General features: G+C 41.6%; 1 protein-coding gene across 1 annotated transcript in view; it reads left to right on the top strand.

Annotated features, from left to right (window-relative positions):
- Positions 1-14,897, top strand: part of LOC119655772 (aquaporin AQPAn.G) — an 84,171-nt gene extending 69,274 nt beyond the window's left edge. Inside the window, exons 2-7 of the mRNA XM_038061831.1 lie at positions 13,351-13,547; positions 13,664-13,807; positions 13,862-14,071; positions 14,136-14,216; positions 14,444-14,530; positions 14,601-14,897. Of these exons, the coding sequence (XP_037917759.1) occupies positions 13,351-13,547; positions 13,664-13,807; positions 13,862-14,071; positions 14,136-14,216; positions 14,444-14,530; positions 14,601-14,651 (770 nt within the window). The 3' untranslated portion in view covers positions 14,652-14,897. The remainder of the gene's footprint in view (positions 1-13,350; positions 13,548-13,663; positions 13,808-13,861; positions 14,072-14,135; positions 14,217-14,443; positions 14,531-14,600) is intronic.
- The last annotated feature ends 3,357 nt before the right edge of the window (positions 14,898-18,254 follow it).

Below are 18,254 nucleotides of genomic sequence, written 5' to 3'. Positions count from 1 at the left end.
TAAGTACTACTTCCGTCTTATGCTCTGCGAGCTGTAGACCAACATTCTCTAACCAGGATTTAATCTCATAGACTGCTTCATTTGCATAGAGCTCGGCTTCCTCGAGAAGGTGTGCAACAACCGTCACACCAATATCGTCCGCGAAACCAATGGAGGCCACACCAGTAGGAAGGTCTAGGGTCAGTACCCCGTTATACATCTATATAATCCACAAGAGTGGCCCTAGGACAGACCCTTGTGGAACTCCGCATGTCGTTTGGTTTCATTCCTTCATCTGATTCGCAGCGCAGAGTCCTATCGATTAGGAAGTCGGCAACAATACGCACCAGGTACTTCGCCACTCCTAAGTTAATTAGGGACTCAAGTATCTTGCTCCATCTAGCGGAATTGAAGGCATTCTTCACATTAAGTGTAATCACTGCACAACATTTGCCCTCGTCAAGTGCGGTCTTAGCTGTGTTAGCTACTAGGACAAGTGCATCCGTTGTAGACCTCCCCTTTCGAAAACCGAACTGATTTGCGGAGAGACCGCCATCCTTTTCGGCAATTCGAATTAATCTGTTATAGATTACTCGTTCGAATAGTTTGCCAGTATTATTTAGAAGGCATATCGGCCTGTAGGACGAAGCTTCACCCAAAAGTTTGTTTGGCTTGGGGACTAGAATTAATTTCTGCTTCTTCCATTGTGTAGAAAATACTCCTTCTTTAAGGCATGTGGTGAACGCCTCGGCAAACATATTTGGAGCTATTTTTACTGCTGCCTTCAGAGCTTTATTGGGGATGCTATCCAAGCCAGGCGCTCTATTTCCAACAATTTTATCCGCAGCTTCGAGGACCTCCTTTTCGCTTACCATGGGAACTTCGGCGGTGTCTATCTCAACAGTGGGAAGGTTAGCGGTACTCACATTCTGTGGGAAAAGATCCGTTACTATTTCATCAAGCAGAGTAGGGGAAGAGATCGGCGGGGAGCGTTTGCCTTTAACTTTCGATATTACGGTTTTATAGGCGCCTGTCTGTCTGTCTGTCCGTCTGTCTGTCTGTTACAGGCACTTTTCTCAGAAACGGCTATACCAATTGACACGAAATTTGGTGAGAAGGTGGACTCCCAGACATGCAGTGAGTAATATCCTTCTACGTTGAGATTTAGGGGGAGTCTCCATACATGTTAAAGGGGGGTGTAAAATTTTTTTTAACAAATATAATCACGTGGGGTTTCAAATGAAAGGTCTCGATTAGTACTTTTCGAAGCCGGTCTTAGTTTTGAGATTTGTTAAAAAGGCGGGGAGTGGGAGGGGTGCACAATGATGATTTCTTTAACGGAGCCATTCTCAGAAACTACCCAACCGAAAAATCTGAAAAAAATCATGAAGCTGCCTCTATACAGAGCCCAGGCCTCAAAATGCTCTTCATATCGATATCTGTTCAAATTAAGTTAATAATACTATATTACCCTATTTTTGAGGAAATCGAATAAAACCCCCCTTAAGTTTATCTCAGAGTTATAAAAGTTGGTGGCAGTATAAAATATAATATGAAGCATATTATCTGCATCTGTTTGATCAAAATCATACCATCAGTAACAAAATTACAGTAGCTCAAAGTTGTCTTTACCGTTTAAATTTACAACCCAAAGTACTGAATGCTAAATGTATTTTCTGAACGGGCTACGTACAAATGGGATAGTTCTACACTCAAATATACTCACACAAGAAACAAACAAAACCTTTCATACCTGAAGCGCCCAGCTTCCGGTTTCCCGACTTGTTTTTAAATTTATTTTTGTTTTTCTACATAGTCTCCTTGTAAGTCTACACGCTTTTTACAGAGATGCTCCCATCTCTTCAACCCGTCCAAATAGTACTTGGCGTCTTTCTCTGCAAAGTAGTTGTTCACGAAGGTGATGGTCTCCTCATTTGACAAAACTCATTATCTCCGAGTGGAGTTTTTAATTTAGGGAAAGAGAGAAGTCTTTTTGACCTAGATCTGGTGAATAAGGAATGTGGTCAAGCAGTTCAAACCGTAATTCTTGGATTTTCACCATGGCAACCACAGAGATGTGAATCGGCGCATTGTCTTGGTGAAACAGAATTTTTTTTTTCGAATGTGGCCGTTTTTCCATAACTTCTGGCTTCAGCTTGTGGAATAACGATAATGGTTTTTTCCTGTATGAGTCTCTCATTTTTTAAAAGGTCTTCTAGTAAGGACGCCTAATTCACTAAGCCGATGAGGCCATTTCACCAAGCATATGTGTACCACGGGCAGAGTCGTAGGGACCTGGCCGCGGGGTGACAATTATACTTCCTTCCGACCAATTGAACACCTAATTTAATTTTGTTAAAGTCACCTCTATTCCGATCCCCGCAGAATCATTCGCGTTCTGCGATCTCTCTGGAGGGGTCTGCTTCAAAAAAGTCTTCCCTAGAAGTGCAGCTGATGCACCGATATGTTTCCTGAATTTTATGCACAATACTTTTTTTAACGTTGGCCACTTCGCCACATATGGATGACCTTGTTTTGTCGCTTACTGCACATTTTTTTCTCATCTAGATTTCTTATTTCAAGGACGCAAAAAGACTCAGTGCAACATATCACAATTTTGACACTGAAAGCGCTTTCTTGCAGTAGCAGATCCGCCGAGAGAGAGGGAGGAAAACGCAATCATTCCTCTTGAACAGAAATTTCTTGCAGGAGTGTAGAATAGCGACTTTACTAAAATAAAGGACTAATACTAATTTTCACCTGGAAGAATTTGCTCATCCTCCACTTCCACAATCATTGCCGACATTTGGAGCAGTTCCACCAGTCAGCGCAACTGAAGTCGAGGAGGCAATAAAACAAATGAAATCGGGGAAAGCAACAGGACCTGACGACATCGTATCTGAGCTCTGGAAAGCGAAGAGCTGGGACCCAACACTGTGGCTCAGGGAATTCTTTAACCGGGTTATTCAGGAAGGAAGAACACCATCTGACTGGCAAGAAAGTACCACTGTTCCAATATGGAAAAAGAAAGGTAGCCCAGCAGAATGTTCAAATTACCGTCCGATCCGGTTACTTTCCGATACTATGAAGATTTTTGAACGCATTCTTGACAACCGTATTCGCGAAATCGTTGAAATAACCGTGAATCAAGCAGGATCTGTCAAGAACTGCGGAACTACTGACGCAATACACGCTGCGCGGTTACTCATGGATAAACACCGTGAGAAGCATCGCCCTCTTTACATTGCCTTTCTGGATCTAGAGAAAGCGTTTGACCGTGTACCACACGAACTCATCTGGTATGCTTTACGACAACACTTCGTGCCAGAAGAACTCGTGCGCTGGGTTCAATTGCTCTACCACGATCCGAAAAGTAAAGTTCGAAGTATGGCAGGTGTATCAAAACCGCTTCGTGTCTCTGTTGGTGTTCATCAAGGAAGTGCCCTCTCACCACTCCTCTTTGTCCTTGTTATGGACACCGTCACACGGGATATCCAACGTCCAGCGCCCTACACACTGCTTTATGCAGATGATGTTTTCCTGGCATCTGATAGCAAAAATGATCTCGAGCAACTTGTTCAAAAATGGAATGATGGCCTCATGCAACACGGTCTCAGATTGAATTTAAACAAAACTGAATTTTTGACGACCGATCCCCATGAAACAGGCACAATCACTGTCAGCGGGAGTGATCTGCCCAGAACTGAGCGATTTAAATACCTCGGGTCAACGCTATCAGCCAATGGAGAACTGTGTTATGAAATTGCTTCACTCATTAACGCAACCTGGATGAAGTGGCGCTCCACAACTGGTGTCCTTTGTGATCGACGTATCAACGAATGTCTCAAATCTAAAATTTACCGCAATGTCGTCCATCCAGTCGCTCTCTATGGTTCTGAGTGTTGGCCAACCATAAAAGACAATGAACGGCGTCTTGCGGTAATGGAGACGAAGATGCTACATTGGACTAGTGGCGTCACACGTTTAGATCACATCCGAAATGAGGATATCCGCGATCGTTATGGGGTTGCACCGATCGTGGAAAAGTTGCGAGAGAGGCGTCTTCGATGGTATGGTCACGCAGTTCGTGCAAACGAGAATTCACTTGCCAAGATTGGTCTGAACATCGAAGTCGATGGTAAACGACCAAAAGGCACACCTAAGCAACGGTGGCTTGATACGCTGGATGGGGATTTGAAAGCCTCGAGATTGCACCCAGATCAGCCATTAGATAGAGCCAAATGGCGAAGCCGATCACGACGAGCCGACCCCGCTTGTGAACGGGACAAAGGCTGAAGAAAAAGAAGACTAATTTTCACCTCGAACCCAATTTCCTTGATAATATTTGTGCTCATGTTTCAAGCTCGCTCGAAACGTCTCACCATAGGGTCAAAGCTCTTACTGTACTATCTTGTCAGTCCTCATGTATTCCTGGGAGACTTGGTTTCTTAGCAAGAAGAATTACGAACTCTTGACCGCTTTCGAGAGAAGAATCCTCCGAAAAATTTTTGGCCCCCTACATGAGGATGGACGTTTCCGTAGCCTACATAACGATGAAATCTATGAGCGATACCATGACCGTCAGGTTGTGGGTAAAATCCGGCTCAATAGGTTACGGTGGGCGGGTCACTTAATCCGTATGGATGAGGATGATCCAGCGCGGAAAGTCTATAAGGGCAATATCTATGATAGAAAATAAAGACGAGGCAGACCCTGCCTAAGATGGAAGATAGAACGGAGAACTTATAGTTTCCAGGATATCCTAAAATATTTTCCACTCTATCTTCACTCAAGTAAACACTGATTATAACGGGAAGCAATGTTGTTTCATATCGCCTACAAATTGATTGCCAAACTAAACCCGTGAATGTTGTCGTCATTAAGCCGCTTCTTATCTGTTCTGATTGAACCCACTTTACGTTAGTATTACATTCAATTCTTTTATCATGGGTAGCAGTAAAAAAAAAACACTTCCCAGTTTATTTTCGATATAATTAATCAAAAACATGTCAAAAGCTGTATTCTTTCAACAGAGTTATCTTTACGGATCAAATGCGAGGACAGCTTCTACAATGTTAGGAATTTCACACAAGCTCTTCGATAAAACGTCAGCCTGGACGCCTTTATCTAGACGTTTCTGGCTTTCTCGTGCTATTTATTTATGATTCATAAAGCCCGATTAGCCGATTAACCAAGCTAACGGTAAACTCCTACTGAAAATTGAATTATATCCTTATCACTCAAAACTCGCAAAAAAAAAATGTGAACAAAAGCTGATGAATCTATCTATCTTTTCTAATCTATCTTTTATCAAAAAAATGCAAAACCAAAAAATTAAATGGGTGGCGTCATTCCAGTAAGGTTTGAAAAATTCCTTTCATATATCAGCGCATACCTCACTATAATTCATAATTAGATACTTTTGAATAAAATCAGACTAATCAAAATTGGAAATCGTGAAATCTAACATGACCCAGATAAGCTAAACGGTTTTTTGCGAAATCAGATTTCCGTTTTTCGAGTACTTGACTCAGAGGGTGCAGAACCCTCGAATATAAACCCCCGAAAATTATGAATTAAATCAAAGAGTAATTATCAGTTAATCCATTGCTGTATGCATACCGGTGTGTCTCCGCTGACTAATGCGGCCATTCCACTCGCATTTTTTCATCTATTTTCAAAATAAATCTTAATCAAGCCAAGCCGTAACATTCGCTGAGACTTATGACTACTTTAAAACAGTTGTTAAGTGCTCGTTTTGATAAGACATTTATTAATGTTTTGTGAAAAATGAATGATAATTAATGGAGCATGTACTCAATAATGGAGCCGTGAGAGGGTAAATACAAGTTTATCCTTACTGTCATGCGATAAGAGGAATATGAACAGAACATCAAGTTGTTCAGCGCGATTTCGGAATTGATTGGTTTGTGTGACAGGTAAAAACATTGGCCATAGTTTCCACTTACGAGAATTTAATTACCGACGATTCGGTTTTAAGAAGGTATCAGGCCACAAAGTATAATTGATAGTTCCATAGTTTAGATCACTGTGAAGGGGAACACCTCCCGTCAATTCGGTGTTTGCTCAAAAGTGTATGTCAATAAGGGGGCCAAACACGAGATACTTTTTTTAATTAATTATGAAGCCTAGTGAACGCCCTCGTAGAGCACAGTGCAAGACCAATCCATCATTGAAGTAATAAAGGTGTTTCGGTATTCAGTGGAACAGTATACCAGAGACGAGCATTCTTTTAGGAGACTTCCTGGAATCTAGGTGGAACCCAGTGCTTTTTTATATTTACGGGTTTGCATCTTGCGAAAATGTGGAGGAAGTGCATCATTTTCAACTTATGCTGCAGGATGTTTTCAGGTATTTTTTGCATCTCAATTGTAACTCCCAATTCGGTCGTTTGAACAACAGACCTCTGCAATGTTCGAGCACACATCGATGGAGGTATTAGGCGTTCATACCAGCATAATTGTTACAAACTTTATTTTTACTCTAACTTTAAATTAACAACACTTTTTTCCGGGATTGGTGGGCGTTGGTTTCTTCAGCTTCCGCACTGCATCCTTGAACAGAAGCAACACTCCTTTGCAGTTAAACCTCAACCTAATGTCAGGTACAGGATCGCTGAAGGGTCTAAAGTTCTCCACGTATATCGGCTTCGCGGCACTTGCAGCAAATTCTTTGTGATTGGCTCTCGGAAGGCCAAGTAGAACGAGTGGTAGGACCTGCAATCAGGAAGAGTCATCAACGGGCCATTATAGCGGCCTTTAGCATCTCGTGCCATCTTTCAAGCATCCTATTGTACTGTGGGTGATGTGCTGAGCCTTGCTCCGGGAAAGGGAGGTGTGTGTGTGTTTGGGGTGCGGGCAGAGGCGAAGCCTCCGAGCATTCAGTACCTTGTGGTCGATTGTACTCGATTTCCCCGTCTAACGGAATATTCCGGATTCGTTTAGGTATCGCAGAATTTGCATTGATGGATGTGAAGCTACCCGCTGTAGTTGTAGCACATCTGCACCAAAAATCTGATGTCTGATACGTCCATAGACGGGACACACACATAGAAAATCTTCCGTGGATTCCGCTTCCTCATTACAGGTAGGACACGTATCATCTTGGAGAATTCTTATTCTGAACATTTGCCCAGCTAGTGGATTATGGCCAGTCAGAATGCCCACAATACTTCTGCAAGTCTTCTTGCTTTTCAAAAGGATAAACTTTGCAGTATGTTTGTTTGATTCTGACAGGAAAATTTTGGTGTGTTCAGCAGTGTTAAAGCTCTGCCACATGTCATTATAAGAAGCTTGTTCCCAGTTTTTGGTAGCATTAACTAATGCTACTGAAACCCCAATTGCTGCTTGTGGTCCGGACATGGGAGAAATTGAACCCTCTTTTGCTAAAGCATCCGAAATTTCATTTCCCCCTACACCAAAATGACCGGGTACCCAGAGTAGTTTCACCGTATTGAAACAGAGTTTAATCGATTTCTACATTCCTGAACGATTTTACTCAACGCTCTCTATGCAGCTTCACTATCAGATTACAAATTGCAATGCGCCTGCCATTCAACCGCTCGTCAATCATCCAGGTTTCCACTTTTAGGATCGTATAAACTTATGCCTGAAATACCGTTGTAAATTCTCCCAAGGGAAAAATCCACTTCTCGTTTTTATTCGAGAGGTAGACTCCGTCTCCAGAAATCTTTTCTGTTTATGAGCCATCATATAGAAGACGTCAATATATCCTAACACATATTCTTCTAGTTCGTCCCAGTTTTCTCTTCGTTTCAAGATAACTTCATATCTTTTACCAAACAGATGTACAGGGATCTGAGAATCAGTTCTCCCAATAACTATTCCAATGCTCTCTGTCCCCCGTGTCCATTGTTTTCCTATAGATCTTATCGAATTAGTATATGAGCTGCTATCATTACAATGCATTCTAGTGCTCTGAATAAACAAATCCAACGGCTGCAAATTGAGTAATTCATTCAAAATTGCATCGGATGTCGTGCTCATGGCACCGGTGATACCCAGACACACAGTTCTTTGCAGTGTGGCTAGTTTACAGCGAAAACTCTTTTGTTTCACCTTAACCCACCACACTATGGATGATAACAATGATAGCAACATAGATCCACATTACTACCTGAGGCCTAAGTCTTCACGTAGATTCAAAAGTCCACCTGCACAGCCCATAAGCTATGAGAGCTCGTTTCATCTTTACCTCTACATGTTTGTTCCAAAGAAGCTTCTTGTCTAGAATAACTCACAGATATTTCAGAGAATTGAAAGGTTGCACCCCTCATCTATGGAAGACAAAGACCATTCAGCTTCCTCCTTTTTGTAAATAATACCATTCTGCTTTTATTTGAATTTGTTGAAAACCCACGGCTGAGGCACCAACTGTCAATCAAATCAACGGCGTGTTGAGTACTTCTACATACCGTTCCGAGATCTCGACCAACAGCTAGCACAAGCACGTCATCTGCATAAGCTTAAGCGTGTATTGGCAGATTTTGCAGTTCGCATAGTAATGAGTTGATCAACATACTCCACAGAGGTAGCGATAGCATCCCTTCCCCCCCCCCCCCCTTCCGTTTTTAGGTAGCGATCAGCACCCACTTTAGCACACAGCAATTTCTGCGTTAGCATAGCGTAGATCCACTTAATTAAAGTTTTATCAGCACCATGCTCTCTGGCGGCATCACAGACCAGACTCATATGACTTTCCATGTTGGTAAGCATGTTGGTTTTCATTTAGTGGGTGCGACCTTAGTACTTTCTCGGAAATGTGACGCTCAGCAAGTCTCACCAGACATTTCAGCGAAATTAATGCTAGGCTGATTTGCCTGAAGTTCTTTGGATTGAAATAGTCATCTTTCCCAGGCTTAGATATGAAGACCACCTTAACCTTCTGTCAAGAGAAAGGCATGTAGCCCAGAGCAAGACATCCATGAATAATATTTCTTAGAAGTGCTTTATACCCTCCTTCAGGTGCTTTGAAGTGTCCAAATGATAGTATAGTAGCTCTCGCCTTTCCATTGGTAACAACCGCTCTCGTAGTATCCCAATTCTCCTTGCAACAACTTCATGTCGAAAGGATTTGCCAAAACTGCCAATTCTCTTCCTCCCCCCTTCTGAAACCTGTTTTTCCGGATGGTGTACCTCCAAGAGAGTCTGTTTAGACTCAACTCTGGAGTTCATGAAAGTACCATCCGGTTTTCTCAGAGAGCTCAACCTAGCCGACTCATCCTTATTAAAGACTCTGCACAGCCTGCAAGTCACCTTCCAGTTCCTCACAGTATGGTCTAACAGAGTCCCGTTTCGAACGTTTCAGAAGCCTCCTATATTCACGCTGTGAGTTCCCGAAGTTTCACCAGTCTTTTTCCTTATTGCTTTTGCAAGCACGATTTAGAAGAAGTTTAGTGGTGGAAACCATGGAACCATTTTACCGCGTTGGCTTCGGAAAATAAAACAAGCCTCTTCAAAGGAATCTAAAATATGCGATTCGGAGTTTCCAGTGGATCTTCTATCGCCAAAGAATTCCTTAATAGCCTAGAGAACTCCACTTTATGGTCAAGAAGATCATTGAAATTTGTCCAACCCGTTTTCCTAGAATTCCATCCTTGTATTACAGACTGTTCGCCTGAAATTGTCAGACTAAATTCTAGGTAACGGTGATCTGAGAGTGGGACTTCATCTAGCACTCGCCAGTCTCTAATCAACTCTAACAACTTTGAAGTACAGATTGTTAGGTCAACTACTTCACTTCTTCTTGGCCGCACGAGCGAAGGGGCGCACACTACGTTCACGGTCATCAGATCAGCTGAAGTGATAAAATCTCCAAAAATATGCTGAGCATTCGCACCACAAACTATTAAGAGTTCAAGGGAAAAGGGAGGACTCAAACTGCATTTCTTGGTTAGTTATAATTGCACAACTATCTTTCAGAGATATCGCCTCAGGTCGCCGCGTGAACCCATCGATGATTGTCACGCAATATCTGAAACTGTGCGACTCTCCAGAAGGTCATTTAAATCGAAATGGATTGTATGGAAGCGCTTGGTAAACCGAGTGAACACGCCCACCTCGTTCCTCACATGTTTTGTAGTTTTGCATTTCTGACATACGATGCCCTCCTGGCCCAAAAATTGGTATCCTTGTTCATGGACGGCCAGGAATACTTTACAGTAAATAAACGGGCAATAAGTCTGGATACGATACACCATGAACGGCGTGAAATATTTCCTTACGGAAATCGGCCGGAATATATATGTTTGAAGTTTGGCTGTATACACAAGACGTTGAGCCGAAAACAGGAAAATCTCTAAATGAGTATTGGAATTGGTCCTGAAGGGGGGAGTACAGTGTAGAAGGTCTAAATGAGGTCTATTTTCGGAAGTAAATCAAGGCTAAAATTGGCAAATTAAATATTTATTGTTTATTTTTGGCTTCGATTTAAAAAAAAGACCTTCCTAGTTCCTCATTTGCCCCCTCTACGTTACAAAACCGTTTGGCGTGTAAAAAAACGGTTTACATTAACGGACACGATTGCAGTCCTCCGTTCGGTCTGAAACGCAACAACCAAAATTCTTAGTATTCAGGACACAGTACTCCATCCTCTTCAATGGCTTCCTCCTGAGCTCTTCCCCTGGCTTCTCTAAGGGAGATCCTCGCTTCTTTTGTTGCAGCTACTGCTTGGGCTTCTGACTTTGCAATCCTTTGTGCATTTTTCTTTCCCATTGCACTGAAACATTGGCTTCCTGTAGTCACACCTAACTCTTCCATGATCTTCATGAGAGTGGGGTACTTCACAGAGGCAGAACAGACAGAGAGTAATGTTGCACGCAGTTTCAGCTACCACTTTGTCATTGAACAGTGTCTTTGATGCAATTTGCTATAACTTCATAGGGAAGGACATCCTGGTACTTGTATTCTTTATTTTTTGCCATAGCCCGCTGCCAGCCACACCATAAGGTTTCATCTTGCGGGCAGTAAAAGTGCTGAGGGTCATTGTCAGTTGATTTGCTGTTGTAATAGGTGGCCATTATGGCCTTTTTTATTTCCTCTACCTCAAAAGGGTTGCTTTTAATTGCATTTCCATTATATTTGGACAATCTGTCTATCTGCGCTCCAATCAATTTGGTTTCCCTTTCAAAGAAGGGTGAAGCTTTACTTAGTTCCTAAATCTCGAGTCCATTCTTTTGCTAACATGGTTAACATTTTCTTTTTTTAACGGATTTAGCCGCAGAAATTGCTTTATGATTTTTTGCGCCACCATCAGCTGTGTAGTCCAGGTGGCACTGACCTTTTAAAAATTTCAAGAATGCCTTTCACCTCCATCCCTTCACTGCTCCCTTCATAGTTAGCATTGTACTTAGGCCAATGGGTATCGATGAAGTCCTTATATTCTTCAGTGCCTTTTCCCAAATTTCGCATGCTTTGCAAAACATGCTACTCACTGACATGTCTGTCACTTTTACAGTCAGCACTCCAGCAGCTACAACACAAAATAAAAAAGAAAATTATCTCTTCATCCAGGATCCATCAACTCAAACTGCAGTAGCCTGACCTGAGTACAGTTTTCTCTTTTTCCTCTGTAGCTTTGTTCATACAATAATCTGCAACTACACTAGAAGCTTCTCATATCTTCTTAGTCAGCTCATAGAAGTAACTTTTGACAACTGGCATGTGCATGTACATAATTCCACAAAACAAAGTAACACCACTGATCTATTCCAAGCAACCTCATAGCAAAACAGTCTTAGGTTGACCTCACAACTATTCTTTACAAAGGGACAAGATGGTATCTCAACAGATTTGCACTTTCCTGGACTGCCCTGAAGATTTATTTTAAATCCTAGTTCACGTTCCTGAGAGATCACCAACTGCACTTTTCATGACACTTTCCACAACTGGCTGTTTCCGAAAGAACACTAAACACCGAGAAGAACTCCAAAATGACATACATAAAGTTCTGTGATGTGGAAGGAACGTTGGTTGCTTGTACGAAGTTTTCTTGCAGATGTTGAAGTTTTAGCTTGGTTAGTTTCCTCCTCTTCGTTTTTGGAATGTTCATTCCCGTAGAATTTTCTTTTTTTGGAGCGTACAGGGCGTAGAGACTACTGCCTTAAAAGATTATCAAGGCCAGTCCTTTATGTTCAGCTATTTTCTTCATAGCTTCTAAGAGTCCCCCTCAGTTAACATTGAAAATTCGAGAGAGTCTACCTGAACAGCGAGAAAATTAGCAGGTTCACATCTTAAAGAACAAGGTGGTAGTATGCATATCTTGCTGACCCATTAGCTCTCGTATTTAAGCTACCTTTTTTTATGTCCTGAAGCCTCCCTTGCATTAAAAACTCTTGCTTATTTCTCCCCAGCACCGAAACCAACCCTATCGTACTGAATCGGGGATTGTCTTACCAGTATTTCCAAGTTAATGTCATGGCATCTTCGTTAATTAGGCAGTAATTGCATTCCTTCATCGACCTGTTGCAGAATCTATCACCAAAAAAGATCAAATAGAATTTATCATGGTGAAGTTATGTCTGGCATGCAAAATAATAACCCAGAAAGCCACATAATTGTTATGTAACCATGACTCGGTGTTAGTACTTAAGTAGTTGCGCTTGTAAACGTCAGACACCATACAAAATGCAAATTTGATGCTTTTAATCTGCCGAGCCATATTAAACATCATGTTCTTTTCAGTAGAAACAAGTTACTCGAAATTTAAAAAAAGAAAATCATAATAAACTTATCATCTGCACAGCTAGCATCTCCGTACAAGCAAACCATCCATTTGGTATTTTTATGGCGCCAACCTTTTCACCGATACCATCCTTTCTATCCAAAAATATCTAAAAAAATTAAGAATAATACAAATGACTGTCTAATCAAAACATAGTTAGGCATAAATCCGACATCAAGAGAGTAGTACCCGATGATAATGCTAACTTCTCTCTGAGTGCCCCCTGTTTTCAAGCACAAATACTAATTGATCCATGATTATGTTTTCAAAATTTCTTTAAGTTCTATCAATTAAAATGCAAAAAAAACTGATTAATATTTCGCAAATTGCAATATTTGCAGGAGAGAGTATTGTTTCCAGACCATCTGATTCGTTTTGAGTTTAATTATTAACTTTTTGAACTTATAGATTAATAATTATTAGAAAATTAGCCAACGGATTCTGATAATCGTGTTAAAAATCCAATACCAGATACTTAATAAATTGGTAGCGATTTATGCCGTCCATAGCAACGAAAAGAAGAACTATAATACATATCTACATTTATATTAAAGCGAGAAAGATAATATACTGACTCACTTTATCACGTGGCTTGATTCTCGCTTCCAGGTATGCAACGAATGGTTGGTGTGGAGGAAGTGACAAACGGCTTTAGCATATGGCGAGCTCTGTGTGCAGAGTTTGTAGGGACCTTCTTTTTGGTATTTGTTGGTGTGTGCAGCACGACAGCATTCGGCCCACTAGAAACTCCATCAGTGGTTCAGATCGGATTCACATTCGGCTTAGTTGTTGCAACAATGGCTCAAGTGAGTATCAAGGGAGGAACAAAGCGCATAAATTGGTACACCTTATTGTAATGGAGCTACCAAAAGGAGTTATCGAACAAGCTTTTTCTTCTCTACTAAACCGACTTTTTTTCCAGGCACTTGGGCACATTAGTGGTTGCCACATCAACCCAGCCATAACAATCAGTTTCGTTATCACATGCCAGATGAGTATACTTAAGGGTCTCTTCTACATAATAGTCCAATGTGTTGGTGCTATCGCAGGAGCTGCAGTTGCAAGGGTAAGCATTGAAATTACACTCACGTAAAATGTTTTAATTCAACCTTAACCGTAGGCAGCGAGACCAGAACCTTTCGTCGAAACGCTTGGCAACACAAGCCTTGCAACTGACGTAACCACTGGACAAGGTGTCCTTATCGAAGCCTTGATTACGTTCGTCCTAGTGTTCGTTGTTCAAAGTGTCTCAGATGGAAAACGTACAGACATTAAGGGCTCGGCAGCTCTAGCTATTGGACTGTCAATTACGACTGGTCATCTGGCAGCGGTAAGAAACAATATAAAAGCCAACTTACTTAATAAATTCAATTTTAATACTTTTCCAAAAACAGCTAAGATTCACTGGATCTAGTATGAATCCAGCAAGGAGTTTTGGACCAGCTGTAATAATGGACTTCTGGGTCAATCACTGGGTAAGCAAGGTCTCCTTTAACCATAGCGACTAAAGGAACTTTTAACCTTTAATAATTTGAGAAATAAATTTTTAAAAAATTAAATTTAAAAAAAAATTAAATTTATAAAAAATTAAATTTAAAAAAAAATTAAATTTAAAAAAAATTAAATTTAAAAAAAAATTAAATTTAAAAAAAATTAAATTTATAAAAAAGATATTTATTTAACTCTGAATATATTATTGCAGGTGTACTGGGTGGGACCGATAGCCGGTGGTATATGTGCGGGTATCATTTACAGGCTACTCTTCAAGGCACGCAAAGGCGACGATCAAGTATCTTCATATGATTTTTAAAATCAGGAATATACGATGTGAGAATATTTCCATTTATTTTTGTCTTCAGCAGAGTGAAGAGAAATTCAGAAGGGATGCCCGGGCTCAACAAGAGGCATAACTGACTAACCACAACCAGATATCATCAAATCTAATGTACACATAAATACTGCAATATTATGTAGACTTTAGTATTTATAATTTATATTTGTAAGTGTTTGTTTGTATTGTTGGAATTTTTATTAATTTTTAAAATGAAAATTGTAACACTTCGAAAACGGGGGGTTTGATAAGGGCGACTAGTGATCTAGTGATTTGTTTTAGTGTTAATAATAAGAATAAATAATAATATTGAAATTACAAGATTGGTAACTGTTTTTAAGGCTCTGTGTAAAGAAAAACCCTATCAAAATCGATTCAATGTCTACCTAATCGGAAACAACAGAAACTATTATCATGAAATTCGAGAGAACACGTTGTCTGTGATATCATTTACATGCAGCGAGCTCAAACATTTTTTAGAATAATCATTTCTTTATTTAACTTCCTCGACGATTACCTACTTTATCGTTGTGAGGAAGCTCAGTAAAGGAGACCTGCAAGGGAACCAGAGGAACACTTGAACCTAAGCGGTAATCAAAACCCCGAGGTGGGACTATCATGCCGAGTCCTCAATGCCTCAGAGGTTAATATGTGGCCGTGAAAGGTGGACTCTGGGTACCAAATGACCCCAAGTTTCAACGAACCTTGTTCCGGCAAAAAGGTGCTCTGCCGAGATCGACTTACTTCTCCCGATAATTCAAAACCCATGGCAGCAAACTAAAACTAAATTTCGATCATGACGATCTAACCTTGAGTGACAAGGCAACACTCAGCTCATCGATGGTGAACCTGAGTTTAGACACAGATTTTTCACTCAGTCAATTGGGGACCGGTCCATTGGGCGCCCCAGTCCTTAACGAATGAACTGAAGCAGACCTCTTTTGTCAGCACTCCTGACTCCAGGCTCCAGTTGGCACCACCTGCTGAAGCTAAAATCTTACTTACCCACGTGGAACCTTCGTTCTTCGAAGAGAAAACAGCCTCCGGGCAAATCGTTTTCTAGCTAAACAATGCCTCTAGGTATTTCGCCTCCGGACAAACCACAAGAAAAAAGAATCGTCCGAGGCATCTGCGGCTAGGAGCAAACTAAAGCGGTCCTCTGACGATCTCAACTCCTCAGGTAAATTTGCTAGCAAAAAGGACTCGGCTGGCAACGGCTAAATCTTCGTTTACAACTAAGACTATCGAAGCCGTGGATGGCTTTTGTATGACAACAACAATACCTTCGATTATGATAGTAAGCTCTGAGGACACTTTAGGAAAAAACTCCTCTTAGCTATAAGGACTACATCATCGTATGGCATCAAGCTTTGATTTGAGTCGACCGATATATACCGCAAAATACGCAAAGTACGCACGATTCGCTCAGGCAATACTTCTGCTCCCTCAGCGATGTGTGAAAGGGTGCTCGTGTAACCTTGAGGACAGTCTCTGAACTACCATCATTCAAAAGATTCTTTCTCTGGCTTTCAGATGAGAAGCGCTCTAGCGCTGAGGCTCTGGAGCAACTTGGTGTTCAGAATAACCTCAACACCTAAATCTGAATGCTACTACCACATTAGGAGAGAGAGCTGATGGGCTGGTATTTTCCTTATTATCGGCGCTCTGAATGGGGTATTGAGAAAGTTCGGGAACATACTACGCGCTTCAAGTGTTGGCTCCTAAGGCCATTAAAGGGGACGCACAGCCCGGGGCATATTCATCTGAAGCATCTGTTGAAGTTCAATATGTCCCAAATAGATTTGCATACAAGAACCATGAGTTGGTAGTGAAGAAATCATGCCAATGAAAATTCTAGACTGCGCTCCTGCATAGAGGTTGCTTGAATGCGGTGAGATGTGAAGTCATCGACAACACGGTAGTATTCCTTAACATGGCGACTCTTGTCGATGAATGGAGATTTTCGAACGATAGATCCCCAGATCACAAGTACGGAGTTGCTGGCTATACGCGACCACAGCACACCATTTGATTGAAGTGCACTTCCCAGGTAGAATCCGAAATCTCAACTCAGATCATCAGCACCTACAACGAGGCAAAAGGCTTCCAGCCGATCAGGATATCTACCTGTCTAGTAAAAGACTGGAAACACTTGTAGATCTGTCATAAGAGATACATACAGTCCCTGATTTCAACTTCACTTTAGGTGACATACCTACCAGAAAGACAGATCCACGGAGACAGCATTCCACGAACTCACTGCGAAAATTGAGATTGCATTATCCGAAAGCGAATACGCCTTCAACTATACCTCATTTGTGACCCGGCAAAACAGCATGGGATGGATCCGCTGTTGGTCAATTGTCAGGAAGATTCACATATTGGTCGGAAGAAGTCTATTGATTTAGCATGTCGTCCGGGTTGAGAGGCCACAGAAAGGTATTCTCTCTCGTTAATTAGGGCTTCTGGTCATTGACACCTTTCTATGGTTCATAGTCGACACAAAGGTTTTTACCCAACCACTTGCATCATAATAATAATAATCGTTGGCGCAACAATCCAAATGGATCAGGGCCTTGAAGTGTGTTAGAGCACTTCATTCAAGACTTTAACGATACACTACAGTACACTGTAGGAGACAATGTGGCCAGCATTGCGCTCATCATCATCACCAACGGCGCAACAACCGGTATCCGGTCTAGCCCTGCCTTAATAAGGAACTCCAGACATCCCGGTTTTGCGCCGAGGTCCACCAATTCGATATCCCTAAAAGCTGTCTGGCGTCCTGGCCTACGCCATCGCTCTATCTTAGGCAGGGTCTGCCTCGTCTTCTTTTTCTACCATAGATATTGCCCTTATAGACTCTCCGGGTGGGATCATCTTCATCCATACGGATTAAGTGACCCGCCCACCGTAACCTATTGAGCCGGGTTTTATCCACAACCGGACGGTCATGGTATCGCTCATAGATTTCGTCATTGTGTAGGCTACGAAATCGTCCATCCTCATGTGCGCTCGCCCGAGATTATTACCCTGATTTGACTCAGGTACTCATTCACAGCTGAGTCGACTGGTATCCGACGTCAAATCACGATTCAAATTCCACTGGCACCAGTGAGACACCTGAAGCTAAACGATAATTAGAACCCCAAGATATGGCTACCGTGCCGCAGAGGTTAAGATGTCGCCTTGAAGGATGAAATGTGGGTAGAAAACGACCTCCAGCTTCTACTACTCTGGCCTCGGCACAAAAGATACTCTGCCGAGATTGATTTACTTGTCCCGATAAAACAACCGTGTACCGGCCCGGAAGTTTAACCAGTCTTTATCTTTATTGCTTTTGCAAGCACAATTTAGAAGTCGCCTGGTTGATTTCCTGAGTCTTTGCAGTTCTCGGTTCCCCCATGGAACCGTTTCACTACGTCGGCTTGGAGAGACAGGACAAGCACTCTAAAGTGTGCGATTCAGAGTTTCCAATTGATCTTCTATCGCCAAAAGAGTCCTTAGTGGCCCAGGGAACTCAACTTTGTCACCAAGAAGTTCATTGAATTTTGTCCAATTCGTTTTCCTAGGATTCCGTCTTTGTATTACAGGCTGTTCGCCTGCAATAGTCAGATTAAATTTACTATATTTCAAAATTAAGTGTTTTTTTCACACAATTTTTAAGTTACGCCAACTTACC

This window comes from Hermetia illucens, chromosome 1 (genome assembly GCF_905115235.1).
Source record: "Hermetia illucens chromosome 1, iHerIll2.2.curated.20191125, whole genome shotgun sequence".
Taxonomy (NCBI): domain Eukaryota; kingdom Metazoa; phylum Arthropoda; class Insecta; order Diptera; family Stratiomyidae; genus Hermetia; species Hermetia illucens.
This window is presented reverse-complemented; position numbering and strand designations above follow the sequence as displayed.